Here is a 23,868-nt window from a genome sequence, read left to right on the forward strand (position 1 = left end):
CTGGCTGCACAAAGGAAGGATTCGTTCAGCACAAAAGCGGAGGCAGAGGGAGCGGGGCGGACGGCGTGGCAGCCGTTCCCTGTACGCCTCTCAAAGAACGGCGGCGGGGACACAGCCCTGTTTGACAATGGAAAACCGGAGCTTCCCAGCCCAGACTGTCTAATTGGCACATTAGGATTCAAGGGTTCGAGCTATGGCCCAGGCTCTTGAGAAATACCGGTTGATTGATACCAAGAGTACAATACTTGGCTCTTAGGAAAATCCAGGTCTATTTTAGATCCATAAGCTCTTTAAAAGTCTTTATCATCCTGCCTTACTGAAAAAAAATTACATTTCTACATGGGCACACCCAGGATAATGCTCTTCGTTGAACAGGCTGCCTGGGGCCCCACAGGGTCGTGAGGGGCCAGGCTGCGGGCCTCTGGGACAAGGAGGCTAATGTCAAAGGTTAAACTGTGCCCCCCTGAGGAGGGGCCTCGTGCCCGACAGCAGGACAGCGTGAGCTTCACTTTGGGGAACCAGCGGGGAAGACGGAGCCGAGCTTGGCGCCCCGTCAGGGCGGAGCCGGCATGGGGCTGGGAACGGGGCTCCTGGAGGCTCGCCCTGCCCCAGCCCCCAGCTCCCGACACTGCGGGCGTGGGCGCTCACTGACACCCCCAGCGCCGCCGGCCCTCGCAGGGTTCCCGGCATCAATGCGCTAGCGTGGTGGGACTCCTTTCATGACACGTTTTAAAAGCAACGAACCACTTCAAAAGTTAACACTTACGATGCAGTAGACATTACACCTGTTGCCACCGTGGGGACTCACGATGGGGCTTTGCAGGTGTCAGTTAAAAACACGAGGCTGCGTGGCTGCGCAAAGCCATCGGGGGTGCGTAGGGTAAGCGCTGTTGGCGCACCTCCGGCAGGTTTGCTTCCCCGGCGTGGAGCGCCCGGCCTGCGGCTGCCTCGGCACTCCCTGTTTCCCGGGGCCCAGAACGCAGGGAGGTAAATCCAGGCAGGCTGAGGGCAACTGCGAGCATTTCTCGTTGGCTGTGAATGGCCTGTGGCCGCCCTAGGCGTCCGTGCGGGACGAGGAAGAATTCTGTCTTTGACACGTCTGGGCCATATGCACAGGCCCAAGCTGACTTTTGGGAAGTCATCTTTTGTAATGACCAGTGAGTAAGCGATGCCATAGGATAGCAGACCCATCCTTTGTGTTTAATAAAATGAAAGAAAAATAAATGAAGCCATTGCAAAGTACGTGGAAGAAATTTATCCTTAGTGCTTGAGATGTTCTTCAGTGACTTTGTAAAAGAAAAACTCCGTGGAAATAGTCCTGGACTGAAAATGAGTGAGCTCAGCTTGAGGAATTAGTAGCCTCAAGTTAGCACGTTCTCCTTCATGTTTGACCTGGGGCGTTCTCCCGCGTTCTCGTCTGTAACGGGTGCAGTGGCGTTTGACCCACGGGCGATGTACTTCGGGCGGAGGGGTGGGGTGGGGGGCGGGGCGCGGCTGACGCTCCTGACTCAGGCTCCGTGGCTCTTCACTTGGAAGAGAATTTCACCAGGAGCTCCTATGAGGCTGCTGCGAAGGGCAAATTCAGTGTGGTTTTTCACAGTTGCAAATAAAAGCATGCAATGGTAACTTTTTAGTCCAAAAAGGTTGCTCACGCCTTGAGAGAAGCCACCGTGGCCACACATTAATTAGCTCAAAAGTGATGCCTTCCACTTTTAAGGTCGACAGAAATCGCAGGAAGGGTAGAAGTGGCGCTGTGCTCCATTTCAGAGTCACAGCAAGTCACCAGTCGACGGTCCCAAGAATGGGGACGCCCTGCGTGTTGACTGGGAATTTCAAAGGACGGTGGAAGTCCAGCTCCACAAGGGAGTTTGGAGCCTCTCAGAACCGCCTTGCTTGCTTTGCTAAAAAAGGAAGTCCTGTTCGCAGTTCCGAGGAGGGCACGGACCAGAACGTGGGGTCTGGACTCTTGCCTGTCCCCTGCGGGGCCGGGCGGGGGTCCCGGCCCCACTGGCTTCAAGGGCGCCCCTGGGGCGGAGGGTGGGAACTGGGGCACAGGAGGGCCTAGAGGCAGGGCCAGGCCCCTGCAGCGTCGTCTCACTCAGCAGTTGTCGACACACGTCCTCGCGCGTGGGGTTAACAACAGGGACCAGCCCAAAGGAGGAACGGTAATGAGGGGACGGTGGGGGGACGGGGCGGGGCCTGACCAGAGCTGAGGGCAGAAAGAAAGGCTCACCGCAGGGGCTGCTGGGCGCCGCCCGGGTCTCGCTCCTGCCTCCGGGCCCGCCGTCCTTGTCGGCCGCCCCACGGGCGAGTCCGGACGTTCGTTGCTCGCACAGGTCCTGAGCCCTGAACGCGCTGCCCCGCCCCTCGCAGGCTTCCGCGCCCTCCCCCCGGGTGTACCCGGTGCCCTTGGCCGCTGTCCCCGCACCGGCTCCCTGCCCCCTGGGGTGTGTGCGCACGTGTCCTTTCGTGCCTGGGGGCTGCCTCACTCCTCTCAGGCGCGCTCCGCCCAGCCCAGGCACCCGGGGGGCCCGGCGGAGCAGCTGTCCAGTGGGCTCAAGGGCGGCGCCCCCCGGCCCTCGGGAAGGTTACCCGTGAGAAACGGGCCTCACCGGGGTGAGGGGGGACTCTGGCCTCCGCTCTCTTCATTGCACGTGTAAAGCGGTTTAGCGCGTGCACGCGGCACATCGGCTCCTCCCGCCTCCCTGGCTGTGGGTTTGCCGAGGGCTCGGTTCGGAGCTGCGGCCCTCGCCCGGCGTTTGTTTGTTCCCGTGGCCTCAGAACTTCTCAGGAGTAGGAAGCAAGCCCTGAGGACGAGCACTCTCGTTGCTGTGAGTGGTCGGAAACAGGGCGGGGCGGGCCTGGAACCCCCACGGCAGCTGCAGATGCATCCCGAGTGTTGGCCGGAGGTGTGTCCGGAAAAGCTGGCTACAGGTTCCTAATGTCCCCGAGGGGCCACTGAGAGTCCTACCTCACTCCTGAGTGACAACTGCTGGAGGGGCCGTACAGAGCGGGGCCAGGCCACGCCTCCCTCTGAGCAGCCACCGCTCTCCCTGTGCAGACACCCCTGCGGGGCATCGCTACAGGCCTGGGACTGTCCGTCCTTGCATGTCTGTCTGCCCCTCACACACTGCGAGTCGCCACACAGCTGAGGCTCTCGATTGGAGCTCTGTGTCCCCAGGTTCAGCCGCGGGGCCCTCCCCTGGGGGCGCCCACCCGGAGTGGGGGCGGCCAGGGCCGCTGCGCGGTGCTTTGGAGTCATGTTCCGGCCCCGCCACCCCCTCTCCTGGGCAAGGCTGAGATGGACCCCGGACAGCCGTCCACTGCTCCTGACTCAGGTCCCCGCGACCTGAGGCTCGTCCACACTACATGGGAGAAAGCGTTCCTTTAGTTGACCTACTTGTTCAGGGACAGTGACGGCAGAGGGCAGGGGACAAGGGTCTGCGTGGCTGTCTGGGCAGCGGGTGACAGCGGGCGGGGCAGGGAGCAGCTCCGAGTGGAGACCACAGGGTGACGTCCAGGGGCTGAGCCCCAGGCTGCGTGGCGGAGCGGCAGGCCACCCTCTGAGGCGTGACAGCTTATCAGCAAACCATTGTCAGGACAGTCCGGCTGCATTCACTCGCTGGCAGTGTTTCTTCTCCTCTCTGCCCTCTAATTAAGGTCCCGCAACAAAAGCCAGGAAGGAAGCTGGGAGAGAGAGGCCGTTGGCGGGAGGCGGTCACGGCGCCGGGACACATCGCCTTGTGCGCGCGGGCCTCTCAGAACAGCCCTCCTTTGTGTGCCGGGCTTTCCTGGGAGCTTCTGTGAAATGTCTGTCTTTGAAATGTCTGCTCTTTCCTTTATTTCATTGTTCGGGATCTCAAATACACCAGCCCCAGCAGGAACGCTCTCCCCGGTGCCTTTTTTTGTTGTTTTTTGTTAATTCTGTGTGGCCCGCCCGCTGTCCAGGTAAAATGATGGCCACACTGAGTGCGATGTCGATGCCCCTGGAGCGGTGTCCCCGGACTCTCAGCGCCCGACAGCGTGGGGTGCGCACCGGGCGTGCCGTGGCCTGGCGTCATCGCAGGCCTTCCTTCCTTTGAGGGGAGGAGAGATTTTTCAGCCACGCACACTGAAACCACAGCGTAGCAAGGCCCTGGTTCCTGGACCACCCAGAACAGTGCGTGCGCACATCACACGCCTCGAGGTGTCCTCATTTAAAACCTGTCTCTACATCCCATTAAAAACAAACAGCTCGGGTGCAGAGCCGGCTCCGGGTTGTGCGCACCTGTCGTTCCAGCGTCGGCCTCAGCACGCGTTTCCTCTCCACACGTAGATTTTGCAAAACCTGGAAGCTTGGTAAGAAAGGGAACAGTAGCCTCGCTCTCCCGGACGCGTTTTCAGATGGCCTGGTCGGTGCGCGTCCCCGCGGGGGGAAGGGGACTTTGACAAGGAGCTGCAGCCCCTGCACATCGCCCCTCCCGCAGCGGGGACTCCCTCCGCCCCCGGGGCCTCACCGCCTCAGCCCAGGGCGCTGTGGTCCTGATTTTTTTTTAACTGGACGTGGAGGGTCCCTCCCAAGATTGTCTCTTATTTAGACCAGAAGGTACTGGTTTGCATCAAAACATGAAGGGACAACCAGATGCTGACGAAGGCCGTGTCATTATTATTTCAGGCCAAAGTTCGAACGCCCCTGTGGAATATTTGTCACACGGTTCCCAAACAGTACTATTAATGTCTAAATTTGTTAAGATTTTTTTAAAAACCCTACTGTTGAAAGAAAAGAACTCATTTTAAAACAGCTTCAGCGAAGCCAAGGGTCAGCCTGGAAACCAGCCCTTCCCCAGGCCATGGTCTGAACTGTCAGGTGTGTGTCCACCACCCGGACGGGACCAAAGGCCGATTCCAAACACGGTGATCTTTGAGGGGCTACTTGCTCCCAGCCATACAGAGGCCCAGGGCTCCCCCAAGCTGAAGTAGTTCTGGAGGAAGCTGTGTATTTGAATTCCTTCATTCCTAGCACCCCAACCCCCAAGTTTCCGTGAGCCGGGCGGGCCAGGGCCGCGGGCGCGCAGGTGCCAGCTGACGCCTCCTTGCCGTGTTCCGTGCAGTGAGCCCGCCCCTGGGGCCCGGCGGGCCCGGCAGCGCGGACGGGGCCCCGCTGGCGCCCTCGGAGGCCGAGGAGACGGTGTCCGTCGGCAGCTGCTTTGCCTCAGAGGACACGACGGAGGACTCGGGCGTGGTGAGCTCCCCCTCGGACATCGTCTCCCTGGACTCCCAGCACGACAGCACCAAGTCCAGGGAGAAATGGGCCGCCGACCAGGAGGCCTGCAGCGACCAGGACCTGGCCGGACCCCCCGACCTGGGCCCCCTGAAGAGCCCGGCGTGGGAGAGAAACGGCTCGAGGTGCTGGCATTCGAGGTGAGTTGCGGGACAGCTGGGAAAGGGAGGCCCCCGCCGGCCTCCGGGGCGGGGGTTGGCCCTCCATGGGGACGTGGGCGTGCTCTTCCTCGGTGGGCTCTTCCTCGGTGTGCGGGCATTGACCGATAGCGGGGAGCAATGCCGTGTGTGTGTGCGCCTTCTCCACGTGGCACCCGGCACTGCGGCGCGTGTGTCTATTTTATGTTTTTTAATGAAGGGGCACATAGGTGGTCCGGGCTCCCACCACTGGAAGCGAGTGGTGCACATGTCCCTGTTTACACACAGGGAGCTTCCTGGAGGAGGAATTACTAGCCTCGCAGGAAAACGCGCGCTCGCCTTTGAGGATGACGTGGCCCGTGGACAGAGTGCTGTCCAGAAGGACCGTGCGGTTTGCGCGCCGGGCCGGGTCGCGCCGCATCTGCGCTGGCACGGGGGTGACAGTCAGGGGCCTTCCCCCTGGCCTTAGTTCCCGTTCCCTGGCTCGTGCGGACGGGCAGCTCGTCACACGGGTAGCAGCAGCTCAGTTCTCCTCTCCTGGGAGTGGCCTTTTCAGAGGCTTTGGCCTTCTTTAAAAATTGTGGTGTTCCTTGAGAAACAATCATTAATTTTCTCTTTTGTCAGTTATTACAGAGCGTCTCCGGGACTCTGGCTTGAATTTAACTTTTCGGTTGTTGTATAAAAATTGCTCTTTCATTTTAGTGTCGTGTTACATTCATCCTTTTTCTCCTGACGGTGCATGACCTTTGTGTGTGTAAGAGGCCCTTCTCATACCCTAAAAGACTAAAAGCTGTCTGGTCTCCTTGTAAGTGTTTAGTGTTGCCGGCTCACGCGTGGGCATCTGGTCTACCTGGGTTTCCCTCGGGGTGCAAAGGGAAAACGAAATCTGTTTCCTCCCCCTGACTCCTCGTCCCCCTTGGGTCGCAGGTCAAGCTTCCATATACGCATCTGTCTGTCCCGCGTGTCCTTTCCCATAGCCCCAGCTTACTCAGCCGTCTCTGTCACAGTTGTTTTTAACCTTTTAGAAAAAGCAGGTTAATTTTCTGTAGCCCATGAAGGTTTTTAACCTTTTAGGTAATTTTAAGAACCAATCACATAAAAGCATTGGCCCAAATAAAAGAGAACAGTAAAAAGTAATTCGTAAGTCGCTCGCCAGCGTGAATCAGTGCTGTTGTACTTTCAATATTTTGCTCCAGTTTTGTCCATCTGAACACAAATGTTCACCTGGTTAATGTAATGGTAGCATCAATAATATTGTATTTTGATGCACTTTTGCCTAACGGTTTATCCCAGGCAAGTCCCCAGTTTTTGACTGTGTGTCTTTCATACTCTAATAACTTTAACGTCCAGCTCTTCAGCCTTAAAGACAATTCCAAGGGCAACGTATTCCCTTAGGCAGGGAATGAGGAGGCGAGAGTGGGTCTGTTTCTTGTCCGTCCCCCAAGATGCGTGTAGCTGAGGTCGGCCCGTGCTGTCTGCCTCTGTGAGAGCAGAGAAATTACGGTGTTTCCTTCTAATAGTCCACTTACCACTTTCGCCACCATCTCGGGTCCCTTCTGTGCATTTGCATGGAGCTGCCCCCACCAAGCTCCACGTCTGAAACCAGGCAGACGTTTGTCACTGTGCCGGGGGTGGGGGGTGGCGGTTTTCGGAAAGCCCAGCTGATTTCTGTCGCAGTGTGAGAGTCCGCGCCACCTGCGGCCTCCGCCGGGACGAGAGTGGAGTCCCGGAAGCTGCTGCTTTACCAGACGGGGGGGCAGGGCGGGGTGTCCTGCCCTCGTCGCAGGTGCCCCTGAATGTGAGGTGCACGGGCGCACGGAGGGGCCCTGGACCCTCCCCTGCCGCCCGCAGTGGCATCCCGCCGCCACCACCGGCTCCTCATCGGGCCCCCGTGAGCCCACCCAACCGGCCGAGCCTTGCGCGGGGCTTGTGCGCGCGCAGATACGCCGCCCACCTGTCCGAGGGGCGCGGAGCCCGTGAGCCCCTCCGCTGTGCATGGGGCTCCGTTGTCACTGTTACTACTGTTAGGAAAGGGAGCACAGTGAACATCTAAGGCAGGTCACTTTCCTCCTCGGGGCCAGCCCCGCTGTCCGGGGCGGGGTCGCGGCCTCTGAGCCCCCAGCTGGTCTGTGCTGTTCCGTTCTCTGCCCAGAGCAGGGACCGACTCTCTGCCCTGATTTCCCGTGGAATGGCCGTGGCGTATTTTCACAGGAGTTTCTCCACTGACAAATCAGAGGTACTCGGAGGCTTCGCCAAGGCGTGTCACGCACGTGCGTCCCGTGCCTGATTTTCAGTGACACTCAGAATGCCTTAAGACAGAGCCGACAGTGGGAAGTCGGGGTGCAAGCTCAGAGGGAGGCACAGAGACGGCTGCGCAGTGCACGCGCCCTCCCCCCTCCTCAGTTATAGGGGCCCCGAGGGACCCCAGACCCAGAGAAGCCAGAAACCTCGGTGTTGACTGGGGTTCCCTAAACTGTAACTGTGGCCGCCACGCGACCATTTGGGTCCAAATGAAGCACACCTGTGTGCCAGACGCGTCCTGCCCCACACGTGCGCCCTGTGGGGCGCGAGAGGGTACCAGGCCCCGTATTTTCCAGCTACAGTGTCGTCGCCGTGGCGCGGGCATTCCCTGGGACACGGCTCTGGAAAACACCGCTTCACGAGTGAACCTGGGAGGCCACTGCATCTTCCTCTCGGGAAACAGTAAAGCCTCTTACAGACGCTGCAGCCGAGAGGCTGGAGCCGCTCAGCACCGGCCAGAGCCCCCGGCGCGGGCCTCGGGAGCTGTCCAGCGCTGGGCCGGGGAGCTGTCCAGCGCTGGGCCGCGGCGCGCGCCTGCCAGGCTCAGGTGAGCCTCAGCACCGCAGGCCGTCCCCGGGGGCCCAGGCCGCTCAGCGGGCCAGTCCCCTGCTGGGGGCCGGCAGCCCGGAATCAAGCTGCCGTAGCATGAGGACAGCGCTCCGCCCTGCCCGCGGAGGGAGGCCTTGGCCCTGACCCGTGGACAGAAGACCCTGTCGGGACCCTGCCCGGGAGCCCCGCCTGCAGGGAGCAGCAGCGGTGGCCGAGAGACACGCACGAAGGACACGCTTGCCGACGCCCTGCCCTCCCGGGGCAGGGCAGGCTGGGAGAGCCACGGTCTGGCAGCATCGTCACCCAGAGATGCTCTGCATGCACCCCTGAAACGGGTCCACCAAAACCACGTCTATGCGGCCACGCGCGGGGGACAGACCACGGTACCAGTGCCGGGCGCTGGTCCCTTCTGCCGCCGCCTGGCCTGCCCTGCATGGTCCTCCCACCTGGTTTCCTCAGCTAATCCTCACACAGCCATTCACGCCCCAGAAGACATGTCCTTCCTGCGGTGACAATGCCGGGCCTGGCGGTGACCGTGACGCCTCTCCATCCTCGGCCGATGCCGGGCCTTAGAGGCTTGGGCGAAGCGGAAGTCCCCCTCTGCCGTGACTGGCAAGGCCGGGCCTCTCCGGGGATTCTGAGCGGCGGCGGAGCTGTCCCCAGCAGTCTCAGTCCCCGCAGCTGCGGACTCCACTGTGCGGCCAGGCCCCGTAAACTAGGGAGTGTCCCTGGTGGGCTGGGCCTGAGGGCCCGATCCTCTTGCCACCTTGCTGGCCCTCGGCACCTCACTGAGTACTGCTGGGGACAGAGTAAGACCCTCTGTGGCCTGAGAAGACCCACGTTTGGAAGGTCTACACGGCAAAGTGCCTGTGTGGGGGGGGGGTGTTTCTCCTTTCTCCGCACCCTGCAGGTGCAAAGGCGTGTGGACTTCTTTGGCTAGGACGGCCGGGGGTGGCAGGGTGACAAGTTGAAGGCCAGTAGGCTCTCCTCCAGAGCCCCTCCCTGCTCAGCGGAAAGCGCCCTTCCTCGCCTCAGGCCGAGCGCCCGGCTGCTGTCCCGCTCACAAGCTGTAGAGGGCGCTCCCTCCTTCGGGGCTGCTGCCCCACCGGTGGCTGCAGGGGTGCCACCGGGCGGTGCGGGGAAAGGGGTATGTGGGCTTCGGGCTCCGTCTTGAGCAGCTGGTCCCACTGAGATCGTGCAGAGCCACCGCGGAAGACACAGGTAGGGCCTCTCCCGGCGGCGGCACCTCCCTGAATTGCCCCCTGCCCCCCTCCACCTGGAAACCCCTGAAGTTCCCTCTCGGCCCCGCCCGTCGGGGAGCGGTGGGCGCGATGGCAGCGCGCGAGAAGCTGTTGTCACCTTCAGGGCCAGGGTCCCCAGGCGTAGTCCGAGCCCTGGCCATTTGTGCCCGTAGGAGCTCCGCCCTGGGGACGTTCAGAAACGTGATACACCCTCCAGAGCCCTGGGGCTGTGTAACTAGGGATTTGGGCCCATGGGGACATTTACAAACATTCTAACACCTTTGAAGACCCTCAAACCGTGTAACTACGTTTACCAAAAAGAAAAGGAAAAAAACCCCAAACATTTAAGACCCAGGAGAACTACGCTGTTCAGGACAATAGCCAGTAGCCACATCTGGCGGCGACCACTTGGCAAGCGGCGGGCCCAAAGTAAGATGTGCCGTGAGCGTAACGCATGCTCCAAATTCGGCCTGGGAAAAAAGAGTGATTTTATAGTAATTACACGTAGAAATGATGAAAATAATTTGGGTTAAAATTGAGTAAAACAAAGTACACTAATTAAGGTTAAATAAGGTATTTAACTGAAGCCAACATCGCCTTCCCCTTTCACCTCTGTCAGAGGGACGCTGAGAGACCTAAGACTGAGTGGGCGGCTCCTGTCACATCTGCCCGGGGCAGGCGGCCCGGGGACTCCGGGGCTTTGCAAACACGGGACGTTTGCGGACGGAACGGCAGGCGAAGCGGAAGGGGCTGGGATCAGCTGTGCCTTCTCCCAGGCTTCTTGCCTTTAGTTTATCAAGCAATTGTTTTGAAACCTTCTGGGTTGGTTTGGGTGTCATTTGCGAGTTGTGTTGCCACTTGGAAGGGACATCTTTTCCTCTCCAGCTCTTTTTCTTCCCTGTGAATTTGCCGCTGGATAAATCATGTACGGAAACTCTTCCGGCCACATCAGAGTGGAGAACGCCCGAATGGGCCAGCGTGAGCCCAGGCTCTTTCTTCCTTTTTTGTTTTTTTCCTTTCTCATATAAAATGAAACCAACCCGAACCACAAAGCACCTATTTTTCCCGGCGCTGAGTGGCCCGGCGGCCCCTAGTTCTCATTCCAGACCGGTGCCCCGGGGCCCCCACCCGCCCCGCTGCCGCCTGCCCCGCGGGGAGCAGGCCCCCGGGCGGCGCCCCCGCCTGGGCAGACTCCGGCTGGAGGCCGCCGTGTCACCCTCCGCCCCTGCGTTCGCCGCGGCAGTGGCCCGGACATCGCCCTGCTCTCTGCAGGGTCACACCCCGTGTGAGAAAAGGCCGCTGGCGATGTTTATTCAACATGGGCAGCCGGAATCCAAACGTCTGGGCTCTGTTTGGTCTTTATTTTCTTGGTCCTAAGCCAAAGCAAACTGTCGCTGGGAACCGTATCTGCGGACCGGGGTGTGGGCCGGGCCAGGGAGCGGTACCTGGGAGAGGTGCTCCGTGGGGGCGCGCCCAGCAGAGGAGACGCCGGCGCGCTCACCAGCCGCGCGCTCCTTGGGGACTTGAACTCAGCCCGGCTGCCTGTCCAGGGCGTGCAGCCCTCTGCCCCGGGGACAGCGCGCATCACTCTGGTTTTGAGAGAGAGAAAGAGAGTTGTAGTCTGTTAGGAACCCTTGGGAGAAGTTGATGACGCTGGGGCGGGGGGGGGGGGGAGGAGGAGAAACCAATGTCGCTAAATCTCTCCCTTCTGGGATTTTATATCACAAAGCAAAACAGAGACTTTGCCACTGGCTTTGGATTTGCCAGATAATCCATTCATGCCGAAGTCCAGGGCCTGGGCACGCGGCCTGGCGTGACCTCAGGAAGCGCCAGCTGCAGTAGCCCAGCACCTCCCTGCCCAGAGACTGACGGGCTCAGCAGCCGCCGAGGACCGCCAGCCCTGGCCGGCCCTCCTGCCCGCCGCTCCGAGCCCGGGGGCCCTTGCCCCTTGGCAAGAAAAGAATTATCTTTCATTAGAGGACCAAAGGGTTATTTAAAATGTTTCCCATTTAAAAAAAATTGTTTTATCACTTAAGCTGCATTGTACCAAAGGGAACACAATTCTTAAAAAAAAAAAAAAAAGACCATTCACAGTAATTCGCTACTTCACCAAACCCCACTGGCCGGCGGGCGTCTGGCTGGCGCCCTCGCCCTGCCCACAGGCGTGTTGTTCTCACTCCGCCACAGCCATCAGATGGACACGCAGGTGACCCTCGGGTGCCGGCCCCATGCAGGGGAAAATCCAAGTGCGCTTTCGGCTTCGGCTCTCCGAACACTTAGCTGGCCCTCAGCGTCTGCGGGGGACCTGCCCCAGAATGGACCCCTCCCCCGACAGATGCCACCATCCAAAGACACTGGCGTTTCCGACATAAAATGGTGGAGAGCAGTTCATCCAGGCAGCCCCCCGCGTCTGCGGGCTCCCGCCTGCAAATCAGAAGTATCGATTTCTTTCATCCCTGGTTGGCTGGGTCCGCAGGTAGGAGGTCTCGGAACATGATGGGCCGGCTGTATATGTACTGATAGAAGCGGGCGCAAACGTGGACCTGCGCACTTCACACCCGTGCCGGGCAGGGCCAACTAGGCCTGTCGTGATGTCTTCACGGAGCATCGGTCGGCATTCCGACGCGGACGTCGTGACCGCCATGCTGACCGAGGCTCGCGCCCTGTGAGGCCGGCGCTCGGCGGTTCAGCTCGCTCCCAGCTGTGGCCCGTGCGGAGTTCTTCCCGTGAATACGATGAACGGTGCCGTGTTCATGCATTCCCTCCTCCGGGGTTATTTTCTGAAGGGAAATTGCCAAAACAGAGACAGACTGATGAACCGAAGTTCTTACAGAGTGCAATTGATGCTTGTGTTTCTGAGGGACATTTCCACATCGCTTTCCGGTTAAACCGGTAGCAACCGGTGGGTGTCTGAGTCACCTCCTTTCCTCGGCCCACCATGATTTGTCCTCTGCAGCCTAACGTTTATGAAACGATAGCACCATCCGCGGAATTTTTATCTGGAGCGCGTTTTTATTTCTATTCCTATCCGTCTGTTCTCAGCGAGCGATGTGGTTTTGCATAGTTCCAAGGAAAGCCAAACACTCTGGAGTAAAAATACGGACATGATTTTGCCCGGCTGGGCTTTCCGCGCCGTAAACCAAGAGCCGGCGTGGAAAGTGCCGTTTTCCCAGGCGAGTGCCATCGTATGCGGCGCTGCCCCTCTTCCCAGGCCATGGACATTATTAAGTGTTTGAGTTAAACTTACCGAAGCCGTCCCGTTCCATGAAAGAGAAAAGCACGGCTTTAGTAAAATGCATTGAAATAATTAAAGTCCAAGGCCGAAGCCGCAGGACGGACGGCCTGGGCTTCCTACGGTCCTTATTAATTGGTCCGCCTGCACACACATCTCCCACCAGCCCCTTTGTCTGGCCTGTCAGAAAACATTAACCGAGAGGGATCTGGAACCACTTCCTGGCTCCCAAAGGACACGGTGGCCAAGGAAGAAAGACTCATGGATCAGAACACACACTTTGCTGCGTGAGGCCCTTCACGCGTCGTTCTCTGGGTCCGCTGCGCAGTGCGGGACCCCGGGCCTCCGTTCTGACGACCAGCGGGGAAGGCCGTCGGCTTCCCCGGACACTGACATTTGCTGTGTGTCTCCGTTCTTCGTGCAGCAGGAACCTGGAGACACATGTCCCTGCAAAGGCCACCCTCTAATTGCTCTCGCAGAGGCTGTCTCGTGGATGCCCCAGTGAGCAATCAAGGTGAGGCCAGCTCCCCTGAGCCGGCGGGTGACGCCCTCCCAGGTGCCCTGGTGGCCGGGTCCACGTTGTGCCTGGGCGCCAGACCGGGCGGGTCCTCCCCCGGACTCAGGAGCCCCTGTGGCGTTGGGTAGGTCTGCTAGCCTCTCGGCACTGTCCCGTCTGTGAAGAGGCAGCCACGGGACTGCCTGCCTTACAAGTTACTGGCGAGAAGGAAAACAAGAGAACTGGCTCACCAGAGCTCAGCGGGGAGCCCGGCAAAGGGGCGGGGGGCGGGGGGTGCGCCAGGACGCGCAGTCGGCGCCGCCTCCTGCGGGTCTCGGGGAGGCCGTGGCGGGGCAGGAGGGGGTGGTTACTACTGTCACTGCTCTGTGATGTTTTGCTGTCATCGTCGTCGTGGTGGCCATGTTTGTTTCCTGCTAAAGAACCCGGGAAGCATGGCTTTGTGGGTGGCATACTCTGGCCCTCTGAGCCCTTGTCCCCTCTGTCCCCGGCCCAGGGTGCAAATTAAGCCAAAGTAAAAGTGCGGAGAGGGACACAGCGGGCCGCATGTCACCCTGCCGGGGGGAGCGCCACGGAGCCCATGCACCCGGCGACCCTCTGGCCTGCAGCCTCCACCCCAGGGGCTCCGGGACCTGAGGGAGCCACCGCTCGGGCTCAGGAACGGGCCGGCCGTAGGGCGCGCGGTGAGGAGGCCCTCCCTGGCCGCCGCGTGCCTCTGCGAGCCCGGCCTCCGGGCGGCCTCTCTCCCTGTTACCACCGACCCAGGCGGGACTGGGTGCCCCGCCGGCGGCGCCCACGAACAGGCAAGTCCCGTCGGCACAGCAGCCCATCCGTGCGGCGGCGGGTGGCACACCTGGGCGCTTGGACGTCAGAGCCGGGACGGTGTGGGAGCTGCTTACCCTGGGGGGCACGCACACGCGCTCCGTGTACACACACTACACACGTGCACACTGCTCATGCGCGCGCGCGCGCCCCACATGCCACATACCCTGTGCACCACGCGCCGCCCAAGTCTCTGCAGCCCCGGGGACCCCAGGGAGCGCAGAGCAGGATGAATCTGAACACAAGCTGTACCTCCCTTGGGTTATTTCTAGAAAAATGTGAATTAGCTGAGTCATAGGGACAGGAATGCTCTTGCTTTCTCTTTATTTTTATTTTTTAAATATTTTAATGATCTATTTCTAGAGAGGAGGGAAGGGAAGGAGAAAAAGAGAGGGAAACATCCCTGTGCGATTGCCTCTTGTGCGCCCCCTACTGGGGACCTGGCCCCCAACCCAGGCAGGTGCCCTGACTGGGAATCGAACCAGCAACCCTGTGGTTCGCAGGCCGGCGCTCAGTCCCCTGACCCACACCAGCAGGGCTTGCTTTCTCTTTGATCTTCCCTAGAATTGAAAAAACTGCTGCAGCGTCCGACGATGACAGGGACCTGTTCATTGCCCGGCGGTTCGAGCAGACCCCGGCCGAGCTGGACGAGGACCCGGAAGGTAAGTGGTGCCCCCGTGCGGGGACAGGACCCGTGCGGCAGGGACTCGGAGGCTGTTCCCCCGGCCACACTGCTGTGATGGCTCCACGGCAAAGCCTGGGCGGAGCCCGTGGGGGAGGGTACCTCTCCCCGTCGGCCCCGCCCCCGGGGTAGCCCAGCGGCAGCCTAACGCCTGCGCGAAGTAACCCTGGGTTTGCACATTGAAAGGTGTTCCACACGTGGTAAGGGAAACCGTTTCCCGGGGCCCAGGTGACTTAGGGAGACGCTGGGGAACCAGACGCACAGCTTCCATTGTTGAGAAATCTATTCAGTAATAATAGAACGGCTCCTGTCACCGCTGTCCTGGGGAGGTGTCTGGGGTGGTGCCACCAGGCCAAAGCAGACGCAAACAGTCTCAGTAGGCAGCTCGGAAATCTCTGAAGCAAAGGCACCAGGTGGAAATAAACCAGGCGTTGGCCTCACCTTAATACAGAACGCGGGGGAACAGGCCCTTTCTGTCCAACACGCTTGCCGCTTTCTGTCCTCGGACACGGCTGGCAGAGACGCGTCTGACTCCGCCATTCGGGGCCCGAGCTTTGCCCCGTGTCCTTCAGGGCACGTTCCGGGGGGCTCAGGAAGGGTCTGCCATTCACCCGCGAGATGTGAAGCCAGGGCCGGCGCCCGCGTGTTTGGTGGGGCCCGGGGCGAACAGGCGCAAGGCAAAGGCCAGCCCGGCGTTCAGACGTTTCCGGAGGCATGAGTTCGGAGCTCAGTTTTTAAGTGAAGGCTGTCAGCAAGATGGACCTAAACGCCTCCTCTTGAAGCATCGAGAATCCAGCCGGCCGCCCCTCCGTTGAGCAGGGAGGCTGGGACTCTGCCCCGCCCCTGCAAAGGTAGATGAGGAACTGAGAGGACACTTGGAAATGTACGCATGTCACAGAGACAGCAGGGAGCTAGGGAAGCCGAGCGTTGGCGCGGTGGCCGCAGGCGGTAGAGCGGCCGTCTGTGACTGTGCGTGCTTTCTTGCAGACATGGAGGACAGCTACGAGACCGACGCCAGCTCTCTGACCAGTTCCGTCGACGGCGGGCCAGGTCGAGGCACGCAGGGTGCCAGCGGCCCCGACATGGACCCTGAAGCCATCCCAGTGACGTTCATCGGGGAAGTAGACGATCCCGTGGAGCCGGGCTTGTTTTCCAACAGCAACAACAACGCCGGGTCTTTTGACAGAGGGCGAGTGGCCAGCAGGTCGGCCCACCCGCCGCCGGCCCCGGCGGGGCCCCCGCAGCGTGGAAGGAAGAGGGTGGACGAGCCAGACGCAGCCCCTCCTCCCCGCGACGCTGGGAAGGATGCCCGATGGGCCTCGGCCGACACCTGCAAAGGCGTGAGGCTCCTGAAAGCTGAGCCCAGGCTGGCTTCTGAGCTGCGGCGGCAGGAGCAGAGCCTGCAGGAGAGAGGCAGGGAGCACAGCTCTGCTCGCAGGGATGGGGCACCGTCCCTCAAGGCCCTGAGCTCCCTGCCATGGAAGGACAAGGACAGTGACGACGAGAAGGAGGTCTCCCCTCCTCTGTCATGGTGTCAGCGAGGCCAAAGCCCAGGGGGGAGCTTTGGACTTAAGTACGGCCTCACAACCTATAAAATTGTCCCTCCAAAGTCCGACAGGAGGTGCTACGACAGAGGAGTGTCGCTCTCCACGGGCGCCATCAAGATCGACGAGCTGGGGAACCTGGTGAGTCCCCACGTGAACGGGGGCAGGACCATGGCGCTGCCCCCACCTGCTCTTGAAAAAGACGCCCAGCCCCTGGGGGGCATCAGAGAGCTCCGGAGGCATGGGTCCGGCCCCCTGGAGAAGCGCTCTGGCCGGTCCCTGGGGAGCTCGGCCAGGGAGCCCCCCGCCCCCGCGGCTCCCGTGAAGGCTCCCCATCAGGACGGCAGAGGTGGAGCAGAGCTCAGCTCCCCGGACCCCACGGCGACATCGCCGCTGCAGCCGCCTGGCCCCCAGGGGGACGGCCGGCAGCTGCAAGAGGGGCGCAGCCGACCCACCTCGGCGGCCGCCTGTTCCGTGAAAGTGCCAGCAGCTCACGCCACCCAAGTCCCTTTTCTCAAGCCTCAGAGAAGGACGTCCAGTCAGTACGTGGCCTCGGCCATCGCCAAGCGGATAGGGCCCCCGCGAGCCCACGCTGAGGGGGCGAGGAAGCGTGACGAGGCGGAGAAGGCCTGGGAGGGTGGTGGGCGGGAGCGGAGCTGGCGGCCCCGTGCCACGGAAGATGCCGCCGCCCGCAGCCCACGCCTGGAGACACAGGAACGGGAAGAGGAGGTGAAGGCGCCCTGCAGCCGCCTTCCCAACGCCGGTGGGGAGGCATCGGCAGGAGGAGCCCAGCCTCAGGGGCCAGCCGGCAGCCCCCCTGGGAAGCGGCCTCCGCAGGGCCCGCCCACAGGGGCCCACAGAGGCACCTGCGTCCCGCGCGCCATGGCCGCGCAGAGGGCCTGGGATTCCGTGGCGCTGAGCTGCGGTGCGGTCGGAAAGCAGGGCCCTGGTGTCCACAGGACCAGCTCTGCGCCGGACCCCGAGCGCACGCCGGACGGCTCCACAGCCCCGCCCGGAGGCTCGGGAGATGCTCGCACCCCTGGCGGGTCCCTGGCTAATGGCTCCCGGTGGGTCCCCGACCCCGGCGAGCCCCCTCATGCCCCGAGGGCGCCCGGCACGAGCCGCCCCACCGCCCTCTGGCAGGAGGACAAGCCTGGTGTGCCATGCACGGATATTCAAGACCCTGACAGCACACTGCCACCCAGCATCTTTGGGCCAAAGAAGAAGTTCCGCCCTGTCGTCCAGCGGCCCGCGCCCAAGGACACGTGCCTGCACAGCGCCCTGATGGAGGCCATCCATGCGGCGGGAGGCAAGGACAGGCTGCGGAAGGTGAGCCCACGGGCGCCCCTGCCCGCACCTGCCAACCCAGGGGTGCTGGGGGAGGGTGGGGAGGACCCGAAGGAGGGGGCGCGCAGGATTCGGGGGAACCGAGCTTCTGTTGCACGGCACACGGAGCGGCTGCACGGAGCCAGGGCCGGCAGGACGCCGGTGGCGTGGGCGCGCGCACGCTGCCCCAGGGCTCCCCTGCCCGGGGGAGAGGGCGCCACGGACAGCCCCGGGGGCGGGAGGCGGGGCAGTGGGGGCAGACGGGCAGTCGGGCCGGGCCCCTGCGGCCCCGCGTCCCTCCACCGCGTCAGCCTCGAGCACGTTTCACTGCCGCACCGTGTAACGGTCCCTCCAAAACCAGAGGTGAGGCGTCACGTCAGGAGCGCCGCTCTCAGCAGGCACCTTGGAGGTGGACGAGCTGGGGGAGCCACTGCCTCCATGTTTAGATGAGGCCCCTGTGTCACGGCGAGGCCTGGTGACCGGGCACGAGGCCACGCTGCCAGGTAGTGGGGGCCCCGGACCCCCGCCCTGGCCTGCAGGCCTTAAAACACACGTCAGCCCCGGAAAGCCAGGACCAGTCACGGGAGTGACCCACCGTCACAGGCCAGGCTCCGGTGTCACGGCAAATGCGTGGCAGCTGTCATTTAGTACAAGATCAATACTGCATCGTGGTCGGGCAGGTGCCAGGGAGGAGACCCCGCCTTCGGACGGGCAGGGCCAGCAGAGCCGATCCCATCCGCCACAAGTGCTAGGCCCTGGCTCTCTTCCACGCTGCCTCTCCGCGAGCGTGTCTCCGTCTTCCGAGTGACGTGTGTTGATGCTAACGTTCTAGACAGCAGAGCCCGGCTCGGAGGGAGGGCCCAAGAAGCTGTCCTACGTGGAGGCAGAGAGCGAGCACTCGGCCCTGCTGGCGGCCATCCGGGGGCACCGCGGCGCCTGCAGCCTGCGCAAGGTGAGGGGAGAGGCCTGCCGGCCGCACGGGCAGGGCAGCGCGGCGTCTTCCCAGCCAAGGGGGCGCCGTCGCCGGCTGGCCCACCCGCCACCGCCCACACTGGCGCAGCAGAGGGAAGCAGGAGCACCCAGAAAGCCCCGCTCCCTCTCCCGCCTGCCTGCCCGGCCCTGAGCATTCTCCACATTCCTGGAGGGGCCCCAGAGTGGCGTCAGGGTGTGAGCAGCCCGGGCCCCAGGAAGAGCGTGGCGGGCGCCCTACGCACCGAGGGGCGGGGAGGGTCCTCCCCCACCGTCGGTCAGGTCGGGGTGCAGCCTCGGGCCCGTCACATGCCAAGACAGCAGATCAGGCGGTCCCAGGGGGCAGGACCGCCACCCTGCTGCCTGCCCTTGGTCACTCGCTGTGCGGGGAACTGGGGCAGGGAGCAGACACGCCTCCTGGCCCCGGCTCGGGGCAGGGCCACGTGCTGCCCTCAGAGAGGCCCCTCGGGACGTGGTCACTTAGCCGTCTCTTTGCCAGGTGGCATCCTGTGCCTCTGAGGAGCTCCGGAGCTTCCGTGAGGCCGCCAGCTCCGCGCACCGGTCGGAAGCCCCAGGGCTGGACACCCTCGCCAGCCAGCCCCCGCCCGCGCTGCCGCCCCCGTCCCCACCAGCCGCCCCGGCTCCCGCCGCACCCAGGACGGCCGCCAGGTCCAGCTCCAGCTCCGGCCCTCTCCGCGACCCCGTGGACGCCAGGCAGGCCTTGATGGACGCCATCCGCTCCGGCACGGGGGCCGCCAGGCTGAGAAAGGTGAGGGGGCCATGGGCATTACGGGGCGTGAGGGGCGTGGAGAAGAGCCACCCCCTGCAGGCGGAGCCGCAGGCCCGGGGACGGCAGCGGGGCAGGGCGGGAGGGGCGGCCACACCGCGTGCTGCGCCACAGCGGCCAGAGGGGCGAGCACGCCCTCGCCCGGCGGGCAGTCAGCCTGACCAGCTCCTGGGGGCACGGGAGGGCGCGCCATGCCCCGAGCCCAAGCCCGTCCACTGCCCACCACCCGGGGGCGGGGACAGGCTGCACAGGAACCGAAGATGCGCCCCTCAGCCCGCCGGGAGGCCGCCGCGTGGTCTCTCCCGTTCCTTCCTCTCCTAGCGTAACACTCGCCAACGGCTGGCCTCCCGTCCCGGGGCCGAGCGCTCACACCACGGGGTCCGGCGCTGGCTGCTCGCCCACCGGGTCCCAGAGGGAAAGCGGTGGAATGTGTGGCCCTGGCAAAGGGGTCCCCAAATCATAAGGGCACTGGGCGCGGGCCTGCTGAGACCTGTCCCAGCTCAGAATGAGCCTCTACCTGCGCGGACCCTCCTCCCCACCCATTTCTAGCAGCTGCGGGGACAGAGGCTACTAGTAACAGGGCTGCCGGTCGGCGCCACTTTCTGCTTGTTGCCAGATGCTAGGCGTCTGCTGTCACACGCCCCTGAAGGGGTAGCTGCAGAGAATGTCACCCTCACTTCCCATAAAAGTGAGCAGGCTCGGAGGAATGAGGACTTGAGAGGGGTCGGGGGCACAGAAAGTACCTGGAAGCAGGTCGTCACTCTGCCGTGTTCTCTGTGGGGGCGGGCAGCCCGCCGGACGGAGGCCGCTGTCCCACAGGCCCCACCAGAAAGTCCCCCGCTCCCCACTCGGGAGCCAGAGGCCACAGAGGGGAGGGAGGAGGCCCCCGTCCCTGCAGGCAGACCTCGCCGAAGCGGGGGTGCCCTGGCTCTCCCTGCGCGGGGACAGCCCAAATGCCCTCGCCCAGGGCTCCCCCAGCGCCGCTGTTGCAGTTCTGGGGCCCCCGAGCTTGTCTGCTCTGGCAGTTGAGCGTCCACAGCTGCGTTGGCCCTCGGTAGGACCCGAGACATCACATAGAGGGGGTGCTGGCCGTTGTCCCTGGAAGCTCGGCCCACCCCCGGGTCAGGATCCTGGGAGCAGAAAGAGCCCTGAACGGGATGGCGCGGGGCGGCAGACCCAACACTCTCCCTTTGCGGGGGCGCAGTTGCACATTACTGAGCCCTTCTGGGCTTTTTGATGGTTTTTTTAAAAATTTCTATTGATGAACTTAGGTAGTTATATCGCATAGAAGGAAAGAAAGTGAAGAAATCGGGGTGAATGATGAAATAGGGGTCCTAGAACATCGAGCCCGTGACTTCTGAAGGAGGCAGGCCTGAGTGGTCAATCCTGAGACCACCTCTCCGCCCAGCAGGGCGCCCAGTCGCACAGAAAGTGCCGACCCCACAAAAATGCGCGGAGTCCAGAGCCACGTGGGGGTGGTCACCTGACGGTCCACAGATCCCCGGGGACCTTTTCCTGTGTCTTCAACGCCGTTTCCCAAGGGAAATCCATGGGTCCTCTACATCGGGAGTCCGATTTGGGGGCAGTTGAGCCCACAAACACAAACCTGCAATTTTTGAGTCTTTACCCAACGACTTCCCATTCGGGTTTGTCACTGGAGCCTCGGGTAGCCTTTGAAGGACGCTGAACGTGGTCACATAAAGGCTGTGACCGCCCACTCCCTGTGCCCCTTGCTTACACACGCCACCCCGTTGAGGGACTTTTGATCTTTCTAAAGCAGGTGCTCTCTCCCCGGCAGGGGTCATCAGGCCCCCGGGACCCAGGGGCCAGAGGTTGGCCTCGGGCCGCACAGCCGGCACCGGCGACCAGAGGGACTCGCCGCCGCAGGCTGCCTCCGGTCTGAGAGTGCGCTCGGGGCCTTCCAGAAAGAGGGGAACGCGGCGGGGGATTGTGGACAAGAGCAGAGAGCGTTGTTCGTCTTTGAGAAAGAGAGTGGAGAGAGATGCAAGGGCAGCGGCCAGAGAAGGGCCAGATGACGCAGAAGGGGGTGCGGGGGTCCGGACACCAGGCGGGCGCAGGACACCTGGGCAAGAGGGGAGGCCCTGGTGGCCGTACAGTTGTGGCCGGGGGCCCGGGCCTGGCCGCCGGTCCCCTGGCCTCAGCTTGTGTCTGGCTGCTCCGCGTGGCGTTCAGAGGCCCGTGCATTCCCTGCTCCTCGGATTCGTCAGGGTGTGCGACCTGCCTCCCCGATCCTGCGCGCGGAGGCCTGGGCGGCGAAGGCTGGTGCCGCCCGCCCGAGGTCCTGGCGCCTGAGCCCTTCACAAGGCGCCCGGGGCTGGGACACCCACCCGGTGAGCAGCAGAGTGTGACACGGGACGCCAGGCCCTCCCGCCCCGATCACTGCTCTACCCCGGTGAGCCCCGCCGGCCCGGCACTGCCGGGCCCCCTGCTTCCTCTGCTGGTGCCACAGCCGGGCCGCGAGAGCATGCAGGGGGTTTGTTTCTGAGTTTCCCCCTTGGCCCTACGAGGAGGAGGATGGGACCGGCACAAAGAGCCAGTGTTGGCCCTGGCCGGTGGCTCAGTGGCTGGAGCATCATCCCATGCACCAAAAGGCTGCAGGTTCGATTCCTGTTCAGGGCGCGTACCTGGGTTGCACGTCCGATCCCTGGTCAGGGCACCTGCAGAGGACAACTGATCAATGTTCCTCTTTCAAATCAATGTGTCTCTCTCTAAAATCAATGACAACCTATCGTCCGGTGAGGATTAAAAAAGACTCAGCCTGTTGGCTGTAGGCAGGTCGGGCTGCGTGCCCCTCGGCGCCCGACGTCGGCGCCCCCGGCTTCCCGGCGGAGCCCGGGCGACTAACTGGGCTGTCTCTCCCCCGCAGGTGCCCTTGCTCGTGTGAGCCACCAGGAAGCCCGGACCGTGGCAGAAACGCACGCGCCAGACGCCCACCGTCCCCGGGCAAGGACGCCCCGAGGCGCGCTTCCTGCCCGCAGGCCAAAACCCGCGATGCTGGCTTCCGGTCCTGTTCACGGTTCCGAGGGAGGCGGCCGCTGCCCCGTGCGTGGCTCGTGTGCCAAGGAAATGTGTTATTCTGCCTCCGAATATTTAAAGTTGCCAATAAACGACTCTTGTTGGCAGGTCGCTGGGAGTACAGAGGCTGGAGCCCAGCACGACACTTTGCGACAGTGAAGGGCGCCGAGGCGCCCGCCCGGCCTCGGACCCGCCGCGGCCGCTGAGACTCGCGCCGTGTGCCCACGGCTGCGGCCGCCCCGCCCCTTAAAAGCGTTCCGTTCTGCGGGGGAAGACAGGAACGAATGGAGACAAGCGGAAGGCAGCACGCCGGGCGGGGGAGGGAGGCCGGGCGGGCGCGTGCTCCCCGAGGCAACTCCGCAGGGTCCGGAGGCGGCTTCTTCCTGAACGATCGATCGGGGTGGGAGCCTCGCGAGGGTGGCAGGCCAGCGAAGGGGGTCTGACCCGCTGAGGTTTTAAAAGCCAACGGCGACCACCCCGAAAAACTCCCCCACGCACGAGGTGAGGGGGCTGCGGGAGGGGGTGGCCTGAGCTCTGCAAAGGCACCGGCACTGAGACCCGCTGGCACTGGAGCCGGCGGGCGGCGCCCCACCGGACAGCTGTCCCCACGGGCGGCTGTGAAGCGGCATGGTCCTCCCCCGCCCCGGAGGATTGAGCCTGGAGCCCCCAGACCCTGCCCTCCTGCGCACCACCACCCTCCCGGGGGCCAGGAGCAGGGGTGCTGGGTGTCGCCAAAGTGGGCCTCAAATGGGCTACCTTTTCATGATTGGGGAAAAAAAGCCTTGGCACGTTTGCCCAGCAGGTCAGCGCTCTCCTGTACAGTGCGGCGGCCTCTCGCCGGGCCGGGCCCTCCCTCACGTCTCGGTGATGGGGTGTAGCCGCAGCGGTTTTTCACGTCTCCCCCAGACAGAGCTCTCGGAGAGACGAGGGGAGGTGGAGAGCAGTTGGCGGAACGCAGCCTCCGTCCCGCGACGCCACCCGTGTGGCAGGCGTGCTGGACGGGCCGGAGCGGTTCCGGAAGCACGGGCGCCGGGCTCCGCCGTATCTGGCGAACGTCCCTCATCCTCCCTGGGCGGTGGGAGCGCTGGCCAACGGCTCCTAATCCACAGTGTCTCCAAAACGTGTCCTTTCGTGCCACAAATAAAACACTACCATGGTAGCTGCGGTGTGAATGTCATGACTTCAGTGTGTTCGGACACCCTGTCCCCAAAAATGGCAGGAATTCATTTATTCAGCCTATAAACATGGACAGCATGGGGGGCAAAGTTGGGTGCACTCTTCCGTGGGTGAACCCCAAATCTGGCTCCCCCCTCCTCGCTCCCAGCGGACGGTAGAGCCAAGAAGGGCGTGTCCCCATTTCAGGACGTAGCAGCGCGAAGCATTTCCAGTGTCATCATAGACAGGAGGGGCCCATCCCTTGTTCCGGGACACAACACGTCGCAAGTCTCCCCACACGCGGTGCCTAGGG

General features: G+C 62.9%; 1 protein-coding gene across 2 annotated transcripts in view; it reads left to right on the plus strand.

Annotated features, from left to right (window-relative positions):
* Positions 1-22,687, plus strand: part of COBL (cordon-bleu WH2 repeat protein) — a 129,760-nt gene extending 107,073 nt beyond the window's left edge. For both annotated transcript variants that reach the window (XM_054571376.1, XM_054571377.1), the window contains 6 exons: positions 5,091-5,400; positions 14,621-14,718; positions 15,726-17,611; positions 18,441-18,560; positions 19,077-19,346; positions 22,252-22,687. In XM_054571376.1, the coding sequence (XP_054427351.1) occupies positions 5,091-5,400; positions 14,621-14,718; positions 15,726-17,611; positions 18,441-18,560; positions 19,077-19,346; positions 22,252-22,269 (2,702 nt within the window). In that variant the 3' untranslated portion in view covers positions 22,270-22,687. The remainder of the gene's footprint in view (positions 1-5,090; positions 5,401-14,620; positions 14,719-15,725; positions 17,612-18,440; positions 18,561-19,076; positions 19,347-22,251) is intronic.
* Positions 22,688-23,868: the final 1,181 nt, after the last annotated feature.

The sequence above is a fragment of the Pteronotus mesoamericanus genome, unplaced genomic scaffold, assembly GCF_021234165.1.
Source record: "Pteronotus mesoamericanus isolate MK-2021 breed Mesoamerican mustached bat unplaced genomic scaffold, CSHL_Meso_final contig_220, whole genome shotgun sequence".
NCBI classification, from domain to species: domain Eukaryota; kingdom Metazoa; phylum Chordata; class Mammalia; order Chiroptera; family Mormoopidae; genus Pteronotus; species Pteronotus mesoamericanus.